General features: G+C 39.3%; 1 protein-coding gene across 1 annotated transcript; it reads left to right on the top strand.

Moving 5' to 3' along the window:
• Positions 1 to 5,950: 5,950 nt before the first annotated feature.
• LOC120968676 (uncharacterized) lies at positions 5,951 to 8,513 on the top strand. Its single transcript, XM_073503675.1, has one exon. The coding sequence runs from the start codon at positions 6,294 to 6,296 to the stop codon at positions 8,511 to 8,513; it is 2,220 nt and encodes a 739-aa protein (XP_073359776.1). The 5' UTR covers positions 5,951 to 6,293.
• Positions 8,514 to 13,567: the final 5,054 nt, after the last annotated feature.

The following is a 13,567-nucleotide window of genomic DNA, read 5'->3' as shown; positions in this document are numbered from 1 at the left end:
TTGCAAGCTTGGGTCCTTGCTTCCTTGAAGAACCACCTTGGAACATTTTCCTAACCATATTTCTTCCTCTGAAAAATTTCTGAAATTTTTAGTAACTTCAAACAAAAGTGAACCAAGCTCAATAAAATTCATAGCAACTACTCCTACAAGTGCCTAGAGCCTATATCAAGCATTAGAACTACTTGGAACCATATAAATTTGACATGCAAGCTCAAGAACATGGTCACCTAGGCAGCACAAATTTTCAATGAATAGAGCACTAGAACAGAAACTAATTGGACCAATGGAGGAGTCACATACCAAGGAACAATCCCCCCAAGCAGTTTTGTGAGAGGTGCTTTGAGCAAGGAGATCGAAAATCGCAGCAAAATGAGCTAGAACTCGTGCTTGAGCTAGATATTGGTGTTTGTGGGAGGAAGGAGTGTGTGGGTGCAGGAATAAGTGGAGGAGGGCCACTGTGGGCCCACGAGGCAGGGGGCACGCCCAAGGGGTAGGGCGCGCCCTCCACCCTTGTGGCCAGGTGCTTGCCCCTCCTGTTGTGTTCTTAGTGCCAGATATTCTCAAATATTCCAGAAAAAATCATATTCCATTTTCAGGGCATTTGGAGAACTTTTATTTCCGGGGTATTTTTATATTGCACAGATAAATCAGAAAACAGACAGAAAATACTATTTTACTTTATTTCAACTAAAAACAGAAGTAGAAAGAGGGTACAGAAGGTTTTGCCTTCTAGTTTCATCCATCTCACGCTCATAAAAAAGAATCCACTAACAAGGTTGATCAAGTCTTGTTAACAAACTCATTCCGAATAACATGAAACCAGAGAAATTTTGAATAACACTATGTTACCTCAACGGGGATATGCACAAACCCAATAATAAGAATATCATATTTCTTCTTGACAGTAGGAAGAGGAAATTCAAAACCTCCAAATATAATCGATGGAATTTTTCCAATAGAGTTGATACTGTGGACTTGAGGTTGTTTCCTCGGAAAGTGTACCGTATGCTCGTTACCATTAACATGAAAAGTGACATTGCCTTTGTTGCAATCAATAATAGACCCTGCAGTATTCAAAAAGGGTCTTCCAAGAATAATAGACATACTATCGTCCTCGGGAATATCAAGAATAACAAAGTCCGTTAAAATAGTAACGTTTGCAACCACAACAGGCAGATCCTCACAAATACCGACAGGTATAGCAGTTGATTTATCAGCCATTTCCAAAGATATTTCAGTAGGTGTCAACTTATTCAAATCAAGTCTACGATATAAAGAGAGAGAGAGGCATAACACTAACACCGGCTCCAAGATCACATAAAGCAGTTTTAACATAGTTTCTTTTAATGGAGCATGGTGTTGATACTCCTGGATCTCCAAGTTTCTTAGGTATTCCACCCTTAAAAGTATAATTAGCAAGCATGGTGGAAATCTCAGCTTCAGGTACCTTTCTCTTATTTGTAACAATATCTTTCATATACTTAGCATAAGGATTCATTTTGAGCATATCAGTTAATCGCATACGCAAAAAGGTAGGTCTAATCATTTCAGCAAAGCGCTCAAAATCCTCATCATCCTTTTTCTTGGATGGTTTGGGAGGAAATGGCATAGGTTTCTGAACCCATGGTTCCCTTTTTTACCATGTTTCCTAGCAACAAAGTCTCTCTTATCATAACGTTGATTCTTTGATTGTGGGATATCAAGATCAACAGCAGGTTCAATTTCTACATCATTGTCATTACTAGGTTGAGCATCATCATGAACATCATCATTAACATTTTCATTGGGTTCATGTTCATTACCAGATTGTGTTTCAGCATCAGAAATAGAAATATCATTTGGATTCTCAGGTGGTTCAGCAATAGGTTCACTAGAAGCATGCAAAGTCCTATCATTTTTCTTTTTCTTCTTTTTAGAAGGACTAGGTGCATCAATATTATTTCTCTAAGAATCTTGCTCAATTCTCTTAGGGTGGCCTTCAGGATACAAAGGTTCCTGAGTCATTCTACCAGTTCTAGTAGCCACTCTAACAGCATAATCATTTTTCTTACTATTCATTTCATTGAGCAAATCATTTTGAGCCTTAAGTACTTGTTCTACTTGAGTGGTAACCATAGAAGCGTGTTTACTAATGAGTTTAAGTTCACCTTTAACAATAGCCATATAATCACCCAAGTGTTCAATCATATAAGCATTTTGTTTTAATTGTCTACCAAAATAAGCATTGAAATCTTCTTGCTTAAACATAAAGTTATCAAACTCATCCAAGCATTGGCTAGCAATTTTAGTAGGAGGGATTTCAGCTTTATCATATCTATAGAGAGAATTTACCTTTACTACCTGTGTCGGGTTATCAAGACCATGAGTTTCTTCAATAGGTAAAGGATTAAGATCATATGCTTCTTCAACATGCGGTAATTAAGACCGTGTATTTCTTCAATAGGAGGTAAATTCTTAAGATCTTCAGCTTTAAGACCCTTTTCTTTCATAGATTTCTTTGCCTCTTGCATATCTTCAGGACTGAGAAATAGAACACCTCTCTTCTTCGGAGTTGGTATAGGAATAGGCTCAGGAATTGGCTCAGGGGCTGGCTCAGGAAGTGTCCAATTATTTTCATTTGTCAACATATTATTCAATAGAAGTTCAGCTTCATCCGGTGTTATTTCCCTGAAAACAGAACCAGCACAACTATCCAGGTAATCTCTGGAAGCATCGGTTAGTCCATTATAAAGATATCAAGTATTTCATTTTTCTTAAGAGGATGATCAGGCAAAGCATTAAGTAACTTGAGAAGCCTCCCCCAAGCTTGTGGGAGACTCTCTTCTTCAATTTGCACAAAATTGTATATTTCCCTCAAAGCAGCTTGTTTCTTATGAGCAGGCAAATATTTAGCAGAGAAGTAATAAATCATATCCTGGGGACTACGCACAGAACAGGATCAAGAGAATTAAACCATATCTTAGCATCACCCTTTAATGAGAACGGAAATATTTTAAGGATATATAGGTAGCGAGATTTCTCATCATTAGTGAACAGGGTGGCTATATCATTTAATTTAGTAAGATGAGCCACAACAATTTCAGATTCATAGCCATCAAAAAGGATCAGATTCAACCAAAGTAATTATATCAGGATCAACAGAGAATTCATAATCCTTATCAGTAACACAGACAGGTCAAGTAGCAAAAGCAGGGTCCAGTTTCATTCTATCATTAAGAGATTGTTGCTTCCATTTAGCTAATAACCTCTTGAGTTCATATCTATCTTTGCAAGCTAAAATAGCTAAAGTAGCTTCTTTATCAAAAACATAACCCTCAGGAATAACAGGCAAGTCTTCATCATCACTTTCATCAATATAATTAGTTTCAATAATTTCTTTCTCTCTAACCCTAGCAATTTGTTCATCAAGAAATTTACTAAGTGGCACAGTAGTATCAAGCATAGAAGTAGTTTCATCATAAGTATCATGCATAGCAGAAGTGGCATCATCAATAACATGCGACATATCAGAACGAATAGCAGAAGCAGGTTTAGGTGTCGCAAGCTTACTCAAAACAGAAGGTGAATCAAGTGCAGAGCTGGATGGCAGTTCCTTACCTCCCCTCGTAGTTGAGGGATAAATTGTTGTCTTAGCGTCTTTCAACTTCTTCATAGTGACCAGCAGATATAAATCCCAAGTGACTCAAAGAATAGAGCTATGCTCCCCGGCAACGCCGCCAGAAAATAGTCTTGATAACCCATAAGTATAGGGGATCGCAACAGTTTTCGAGGGTAGAGTATTCAACCCAAATTTATTGATTCGACACAAGGGGAGCCAAAGAATATTCTCAAGTATTAGCAGTTGAGTTGTCAATTCAACCACACCTGGATAATTTAGTATCTACAGCAAAGTATTTAGTAGCAGAGTAATATGGAAGTAACGGTAACGATAGCAAAAGTTATATTTTTGGTGTTTTGTAGTGATTGTAACAGTAGCAACGGAAAAGTAAATAAGCGAAGAACAATATGTGAAAAGCTCGTAGGCATTGGATCGGTGATGGAGAATTATGCTGGATGCAGTTCATCATGTAACAATCATAACATAGGGTGACACGGAACTAGCTCCAATTCATCAATGTAATGTAGGCATGTATTCCGAATATAGTCATACGTGCTTATGGAAAAGAACTTGCATGACATCTTTTGTCCTACCCTCCCGTGGCAGCGGGGTCCTAATGGAAACTAAGGGATATTAAGGCCTCCTTTTAATAGAGTACCAGACCAAAGCATTAACACATAGTGAATACATGAACTCCTCAAACTACGGTCATCACCGGGAGTGGTCCCGATTATTGTCATTTTGGGGTTGCCGGATCATAACACATAGTAGGTGACTATAGACTCACAAGATAGGATCAAGAACTCACATATATTCATGAAAACATAATAGGTTTAGATCTGAAATCATGGCACTCGGGCCCTAGTGACAAGCATTAAGCATAGCAAAGTCATAGCAACATCAATCTCAGAACATAGTGGATACTAGGGATCAAACCCTAACAAAACTAACTCGATTACATGATAGATCTCATCCAACCCATCACCGTCCAGCAAGCCTACGATGGAATTACTCACGCACGGCGGTGAGCATCATGAAATTGGTGATGGAGGATGGTTGATGATGACGAGGGCGACGAATCCCCCTCTCCGGAGCCCCGAACGGACTCCAGATCAGCCCTCCCGAGATGTTTTAGGGCTTGGCGGCGACTCTGTATAGGAAAACGCGATGAATCCTTCTCTCTGATTTTTTTCTCCTCGAAAGTGAATATATGGAGTTGGAGTTGAGGTCGGTGGAGCGTCAGGGGGCCCACGAGGTAGGGGGCGCGCCCTAGGGGGGCAGGCGCGCCCCCACCCTCGTGGGCAGGGTGTGGGCCCCCTGACATGGATTTTTCTTCCGGTATTTTTCTTATTTTCCAAATAGATGTTCCATGGAGTTTCAGGTCATTCCGAGAACTTTTGTTTCTGCACATAAATAACACCATGGAAAGTCTGCTGAAAACAGCGTCAGTCCGGGTTAGTTCCATTCAAATCATGCAAGTTATAGTCCAAAACAACGGCAAAAGTGTTTGGAAAAGTAGATACGACGGAGACGTATCATATGTGAAGATCGATTACAAAGATTTAAGCGATCCATTAGCCTAATGGCTTAAGTAGAAGCTAAGTTATCTGTTGACATCCCAGTTTTAAAACAAACCACAACTCACTAAGCTAATTGAATTTCAGAACTATACCAGTCAGTTTACTGAATTTTCTCACTGATGGAGTGGCACATACAGTTAACAACTAAGCCCATTTAGTTCACTGGCTCAGTACACTGGGGTACAATTTTATATGCTGAAGTTAGACGCTTACTTAAATTCACACTAAACTGAATGATGTTGATGGGGCTGTAGAGATGTTGCTACATCCTACTGCAGGATGCCAAGAATAGATTTTACTAATAGGTTAAGCGAGAATTGATCGAACATGTTTTTGCACTATTACACATCCTCTGTTTATGATGTTGTAATATACTAAAATCTTCCATGCACACTATCATGTTGACTTCTTCAGAAACGTTGTACTATGGGCAAGCAAAATATTTTCATAACAAATGCCGGATTTTGTGTGTGCTCTTATCATACTTACCATTAAGAATGCAAAATGCAATAATTCACACACAAATTTATGGGTTTCTTTTTTGGGGTTATACTTATTACTTGGCCATTAATTAATCTTGTCTATTTTTTGCGCCGAGAGATCAGCTGTTGTTGCCGCCATATGATGGTTGTCGTCGTGATCTTCGGCTGCGGTGGTGCACTTCCTTGTGTATAATGAGACAGTGGGGTTGTCACCCCATAATCTTGGTGTCGGCTCCCACGACTGCCTTCTTGGTTACCACCACTCAGGTGAGTCCCTAGTATTATGTCCAGCACTAACGAGACAGTGGGGATGTCCAGATACATATTCAGAAAATATTATCTCAGTGTAGTTAGCATTTGGGATTTTAGTTCCATTTTCCTTGTTTTCATGACACCATGGATGTGATACTTGAACAATGTACATTAATTTCGAATAATCAGTGAAATATTGTCAAGTGGTGTATGTTCCTTTGTCACAGCAAAAGAAAAAAAATCTTTTGATGAACTGTGTTCACTATAGTGCGAAAGAGTATAATTTTAAATCTGAACATATTCTAGTTTGCTATACTGTACATGTTAATTTGATGGCCGGGGTAAACCTTTGATTGAGTTGGTTCTTTTTCTGCAATGTAGATGGATAGACGTTGGATTCATGGTACATTGTTTTCCCGTGAGTACATCGAAGGTGTCAAAGAATTTATGAACTTCATTCAAGAGAAATTCAGCGAGGATGATAAAATATTCTGCCCATGTAGAAAATGCCTTAATCATCACTACCAGCATCAGACCGTTGCGAACACGCACATACTGACGTATGGCATGGAAAGTACGTATACTCGCTGGATATATCATGGAGAAGACTTTGATGTAGATGTTATTGAACATCGTGTTGATGTGCATGATACCGAGGATGGTGACAATGGCGCTGACCGGTTTGAAGAGATGTTTGAAGACCTACGCACAGCAGTAGAACAAGCTCAGAGTGAAACTGAAAATCAAGATGCTAACAATGGTGGAAACCCTTATGAGAACGAGTCTTTTTTGAAGAATGTGATGAAGGAGGCAAAACGGCAGCTTTATCACGGTTGTACCAAGTTTTCAAGGTTCTCCTTCGTGGTAAAGCTTCTTCACTTGAAGTCATACCATAGGATCCCGAATAGTGCATTTACTGAAATTTTGAAGCTATTAGCTCAAGCATTCCCTAAACCCAATACGCTCCCAAAATCGTATAAGGAAGCAAAGAATCTTCTAAAGGAATTAGGCCTTGGGTATGAGTCTATACATGTGTGCTTCAATAATTGCATTCTGTTCAGAAAGCAATATGCCAATCATGACAACTGCCCAGTTTGTGGACTGTCAAGGTGGAAAGACCCTGCTAGAAAGAAGATTCCACAGAAAGTGTTGAGGCATTTTCCATTGCTGCCTAGGCTAAAGAGGATGTTTCTTTCCAAAAAAGGTGCAGAAGAAGCACAATGGCATGAGCTAAAGAGGCAGCCTAATGAGAAGCAACTGAGTCATCCAAAAGATGGTGATGCGTGGAAAGATTTTGATGAAAAATTTCCAGAATTTGCAAAAGATGCCAGAAACTTTAGGCTTGGCATTGCCACTGATGGGTTCAATCCTTTTGGAAATTTTAACACAACCTATAGTATGTGGCCTGTATTTGTTATACCATACAACCTTCCACCTTGGGCATGCATGGATAATTCAAATTTTATGATGGCTCTGCTGATTCCAGGTCCCAAATCATCTGGTAAGCACTTCGATGTCTTTCTACAACCACTTGTAGAAGAATTACTTGTGCTCTGGGAGGGTGTGCGTACATATGATGCTCTTCGTGGAAAAATGTTTGATCTTCATGCTGAAGTTCTATGGTGCATTCACGATTACCCAGCTCTGAGCACTCTTTCAGGGCGTACCACAAGAGGCTATTTTGCATGTATTCATTGTGACAAACACCCTCTTTCTTACAGCCTAAGGAGTAAAATTGGATATATTGGTCACTATCGTTTCCTTCCAAGGGGTCATCGTTTGCGGAGAAACAATGAATTTGTTGGTCTTCATGAAAGTAATGATGAGCCAGGTAAATTCTCTGAGAAAGAGTTGCAAGCAGAATTGGAGAAGGTTAGACCTGGGATACAACAAGAAAGTAGGAAAAGGAAGTGTTCTGACTTGGGCAGCAAGAAGGATCATGTGCCAATTTGGGGCCGCAGGGTTTGTTTGTGGGATTTGAAGTATTGGGCAAAGTTGAAGCTGAGACACAATCTTGATGTCATGCATATTGAGAAAAACATTTGTGAAAACCTCATTGGGACAATTCTGAATCTGGAGGGTAAGACAAAGGACACACTTAATGCTAGGATTGATCTCAAAGATTTGAATATTAAAGAGGAGTTGCAATTGAGGAAGGAGGGAGACTCATATGTGATGCCTCGGGCCCGATATACCTTGTCCAAAGAACAAGTGGTTGCATTTTGTCAATTTTTACGAGAGTTAAAGTTTCCAGATGGGTTTGCTTCCAACATCTCAAGATGCACAAGTGCTGATGGAACCAAGGTACAAGGCCTGAAAACACATGATTGTCACATTCTTCTGCAGAGAATCTTACCTGCCGGCATGAGAGGACTTTTGGACAGTGATATATATCAAGCAATAGCTGAGTTAGGCAATTTTTTCAGAGAACTGTGCAGCAAAACTCTTAATAGGGATGTCTTGGCCGAAATGAAGAAGGAAATCCCTGTAATTTTGTGCAAGCTTGAGAAAATTTTCCCACCTGCATTCTTTGATGTGATGGTGCACCTTGCCGTACATTACCTAAAGAGGCATTGCTTCGAGGTCCCTGCTACCTCTTGAGCACTGTGTTGGTTTTCCCTTGAAGAGGAAAGGGTGATGCAGCAAAGTAGCGTAAGTATTTCCCTCAGTTTTTGAGAACCAAGGTATCAATCCAGTAGGAGGCTACGCGCGAGTCCCTCGTACCTACACAAAACAAATAAATCCTCGCAACCAACGCGATAAGGGGGTTGTCAATCCCTTCACGGTCACTTACGAGAGTGAGATCTGATAGATATGATAGGATAATATTTTTGGTATTTTTGTGATAAAGATGCAAAGTAAAATAAAAAGCAAAGGAAATAACTAAGTATTGGAAGATTAATATGATGAAGATAGACCCCGGGGCCATAGGTTTCACTAGTGGCTTCTCTCAAGAGCATAAGTATTTTACGGTGGGTGAACGAATTACTGTTGAGCAATTGACAGAATTGAGCATAGTTATGAGAATATCTAGGTATGATCATCTATATAGGCATCACGTCTGAGACAAGTAGACCGACTCCTGCCTGCATCTACTACTATTACTCCACTCATCGACCGCTATCCAGCATGCATCTAGAGTATTAAGTTCATGAAAACAGAGTAACGCCTTAAGCAAGATGACATGATGTAGAGGGATAAATTCATGCAGTATGATAAAAACCCCATCTTGTTATCCTCGATGGCAATAATACAATACGTGCCTTGCTGCCCCTACTGTCACTTGGTAAGGACACCGTAAGATTGAACCCAAAGCTAAGCACTTCTCCCATTGCAAGAAAGATCAATCTAGTAGGCCAAACCAAACTGATAATTCGAAGAGACTTGCAAAGATAACCAATCATACATAAAAGAATTCAGAGAAGATTCAAATATTGTTCATAGATAAACTTGATCATAAACCCACAATTCATCGGTCTCAACAAACACACCGCAAAACAAGATTACATCGAATAGATCTCCACGAGAGAGGGGGAGAACATTGTATTGAGATCCAAAAAGAGAGAAGAAGCCATCTAGCTACTAACTATGGACCCGAAGGTCTAAGGTAAACTAGTCACACTTCATCGGAGGGGCTATGGTGTTGATGTAGAAGCCCTCCATGATGGATGCCCCCTCCGGCGGAGCTCCGGAACAGGCCCCAAGATGGGATCTCGTGGGTACAGAAGGTTGCGGTAGTGGAATTAGGTTTTTGGCTCCGTATCTGATCGTTTGGGGGTACGTAGGTATATATAGGAGGAAGGAGTACGTCGGTGGAGCAACAGGGGGCCCACGAGGGTGGAGGGCGCGCCCTAGGGGGGTAGGCACGCCCCTACCTCGTGGCCTCCCTGTTGGTTGCTTGACATAGGGTCCAAGTCTCCTGGATCATGTTCGTTCCAAAAATCACGTTCCCGAAGGTTTCATTCCGTTTGGACTCCGTTTGATATTCTTTTTCTGCGAAACTCTGAAATAGGCAGAAAACAGCAATTCTGGGCTGGGCCGCCGGTTAATAGGTTAGTCCCAAAAATAATATAAAAGTGAATAATAAAGCCCAATAATGTCCAAAACAGTAGATAATATAGCATGGAGCAATCAAAAATTATAGATACGTTGGAGACGTATCAAGCATCCCCAAGCTTAATTCCTGCTCGTCCTCGAGTAGGTAAATGATAAAAACAGAATTTTTGATGCGGAGTGCTACTTGGCATAATTTCAATGTAATTCTTCTTATTTTGTCCGAAAGATTCAAGACAAAAGTTATCCCTACAAAATATTCAAATCCGAAAGATTCAAGACAAAAGTTCATATTGACATAAAAATAATAATACTTCAAGCATACTAACTAAGCAATCATGTCTTCTCAAAATAACATGGCCAAAGAAAGTTATCCCTACAAAATCATATAGTCTGGCTATGCTCTATCTTCACCACACAAAGTATTTAAATCATACACAACCCCGATGACAAGCCAAACAATTGTTTCATACTTTTGACGTTGTCAAACTTTTTCAATCTTCACGCAATACATGAGCGTGAGCCATGGACATAGCACTATATGTGGAATAGAATGGTGGTTGTGGAGAAGACAAAAAGGGAGAAGATAGTCTCACATCAACTAGGCGTATGAACGGGATATGGAGATGCCCATCAATAGATATCAATGTGAGTGAGTAGGGATTGCCATGTAACGGATGCACTAGAGCTATAAGTATATGAAAGCTCAACAAAAGAAACTAAGTGGGTGTGCATCCAACTCGCTTGCTCACGAAGACCTAGGGCATTTTGAGGAAGCCCATCATTGGAATATACAAGCCAAGTTCTATAATGAAAAAATTCCCACTAGTATATGAAAGTGACAAAATGAGAGACTCTCTATCATGAAGATCATGGTGCTACTTTGAAGCACAATTGTGGTAAAAGGATAGTAACATTGTCCCTTCTCTCTTTTTCTCTCATTTTTTTATTTGGGCATTTTCTCTTTTTTTATGGCCTCTTTTCTCCCTTTTTTTTATTTTTCGTCCGGAGTCTCATCCCGACTTGTGGGGGAATCATAATCTCCATCATCCTTTCCTCACTTGGGACAATGCTCTAAAAATGAAGATCATCGCACTTCTATTTTCTTACAACTCAACAATTACAACTCGATACTTAGAACAAAATATGACTCTATATGAATGCCTCCGGCGGTGTACCGGGATATGCAATGAATCAAGAGTGACATGTATGAAAGAATTATGAACGGTGTCTTTGCCACAAATACGATGTCAACTACATGATCATGCAAAGCAATATGACAATGATGGAGCGTGTCATAATAAACGGAACAGTGGAAAGTTGCATGGCAATATATCTCGGAATGGCTATGGAAATGCCATGATAGGTAGGTATGGTGGCTGTTTTGAGGAAGATTTATGGTGTGTGTATGATACCGGCGAAAAGTGCGCGGTATTAGAGAGGCTAGCAATGGTGGAAGGAAGAAGGGTGCGTATAATTCATGGACTCGACATTAGTCATAAAGAACTCATATACTTATTGCAAAAATCTACAAGTTATCAAAGCAAAGTATTACACGCATGCTCCTAGGGGGATAGATTGGTAGGAAAAGACCATCGCTCGTCCCCGACCGCCACTCATAAGGAAGACAATAAATAAATAAATCATGCTCCGACTTCATCACATAACGGTTCACCATACGTGCATGCTACGGGAATCACAAACTTTAACACAAGTATTTCTCAAATTCACAACTACTCAACTATCATGACTCTAATATCACCATCTTCATATATCAAAACAATTATCAAGCATCAAACTTTTCTTAGTATTCAACACACTCATAAGAAAGTTTTTACTAATCTTGAATACCAAGCATATTAGGATTATTCAAGCAATTACCATGCTATTTAAGACTCTCAAAATAATCTAAGTGAAGCATGAGAGATTAATAGTTTCTATAAAACAAATCCACCACCGTGCTCTAAAAGATATAAGTGAAGTACTGGAGCAAAACTATATAACTCAAAAGATATAAGCGAAGCACATAGAGTATTCTAACAAATTCCCAATCATGTATGGCTCTCTCAAAAGGTGTGTACAGAAAGGATGATTGTGGTAATCTAAAAAGCAAAGACTCAAATCATACAAGACGCTCCAAGCAAAACACATATCATGTGGTGAATAAAAATAAAGCTCCAAGTAAAGTTACCGATGGAAGTAGACGAAAGAGGGGCTGCCTTCTGGGGCATCCCCAAGCTTTGGCTTTATGGTGTCCTTAGACTATCTTGGGGGTGCCATGGGCATCCCCAAGCTTAGGCTCTTGCCACTCCTTGTTCCATAATCCATCAAAATCTTTCACCCAAAACTTGAAAACTTCACAACACAAAACATAACAGAAAATCTCGTGAGCTCCGTTAGCGAAAGAAAACAAAAGACCACTTCAAGGTACTGTAATGAACTTATTCTTTATTTATATTGGTGTTAAACCTACTGTATTCCAACTTCTCTATGGTTTATAAACTATTTTACTAGCCATAGATTCATCAAAATAAGCAAACAACACACGAAAAACAGAATCTGTCAAAAACAGAACAGTCTGTAGCAATCTGTAACTAACGCAAACTTCTGGAACTCCAAAAAATCAGAAAAAATAGGACGACCTGGAAAATTTGTTTATTGACCAGAAGAAATTGGAATCACTCTTTTATCACGTTTTGGTGATTTTTAACAATTATTTTCGTGAACAGAAAGTTTCTGGCAATTTCTGCAAGATCAAATAACTATCATCCAAGAAGATCCTATAGGTTTAACTTGGCACAAACACTAATTAAAACATAAAAACACATCTAACCAGAGGCTAGAACAAATATTTATTCCTAAACAGAAGCAAAAAGCAAAAAACTAAAAATAAAATTGGGTTGCCTCCCAACAAGCGCTATCGTTTAACGCCCCTAGCTAGGCATAAAAGCAAGGATAGATCTAGATATTGCCATCTTTGGTAGGCAATCCATAAGTGGCTATCATGATAGATTTATATGGTAATTTTATTTTCTTCCTAGGGAAGTGTTCCATGCCTTTTTTAATGGAAATTGGAATCTAATATTCCCTTCCTTCATATCAATAATGGCACCAGTCGTTCTAAGGAAAGGTCTACCAAGAATAATAGGACATGAATGATTGCAATCTATATCAAGAACGATAAAATCTACGGGCACATAATTCCTATTTGCAACAATAAGAACATCATTAATTCTTCCCATAGGTTTCTTAATAGTGGAATCCGCAAGGTGTATGTTTAGAGAGCAATCATCAAAATCACGGAAATCTAGCAAATCGCACAAAGTTTTGGGAGTACTGGAAACACTAGCACCCAAATCACATAAAGCATAGAAATCATGATCCTTAATCTTAATTTTAATAGTAGGTTCCCACTCATCATCAAGTTTTCTAGGAATAGAAACTTCCAACTCAAGCTTTTATTCATAAGATTGCATCAAGGCATCAACAATATGTTTAGTAAACGCTTTATTTTGACTATAAGCATGAGGAGAATTTAGCATGGATTGCAACAAGGAAATACAATCTATCAAAGAGCAATTTTCATAATTAAATTCCTTGAA

Source organism: Aegilops tauschii, chromosome 7, assembly GCF_002575655.3.
Source record: "Aegilops tauschii subsp. strangulata cultivar AL8/78 chromosome 7, Aet v6.0, whole genome shotgun sequence".
In the NCBI taxonomy this organism is placed as follows: Eukaryota; Viridiplantae; Streptophyta; class Magnoliopsida; order Poales; family Poaceae; genus Aegilops; species Aegilops tauschii.
The sequence above is the reverse complement of the archived record's forward strand: the minus strand, read 5'-3'. Positions and strand labels throughout refer to the sequence as shown.

What these genes read in the sequence shown, in the direction of transcription:
- LOC120968676 (XM_073503675.1), top strand. Translation starts at nt 6,294, where the DNA reads ATGGATAGACGTTGGATTCATGGTACATTGTTTTCCCGTGAGTACATC.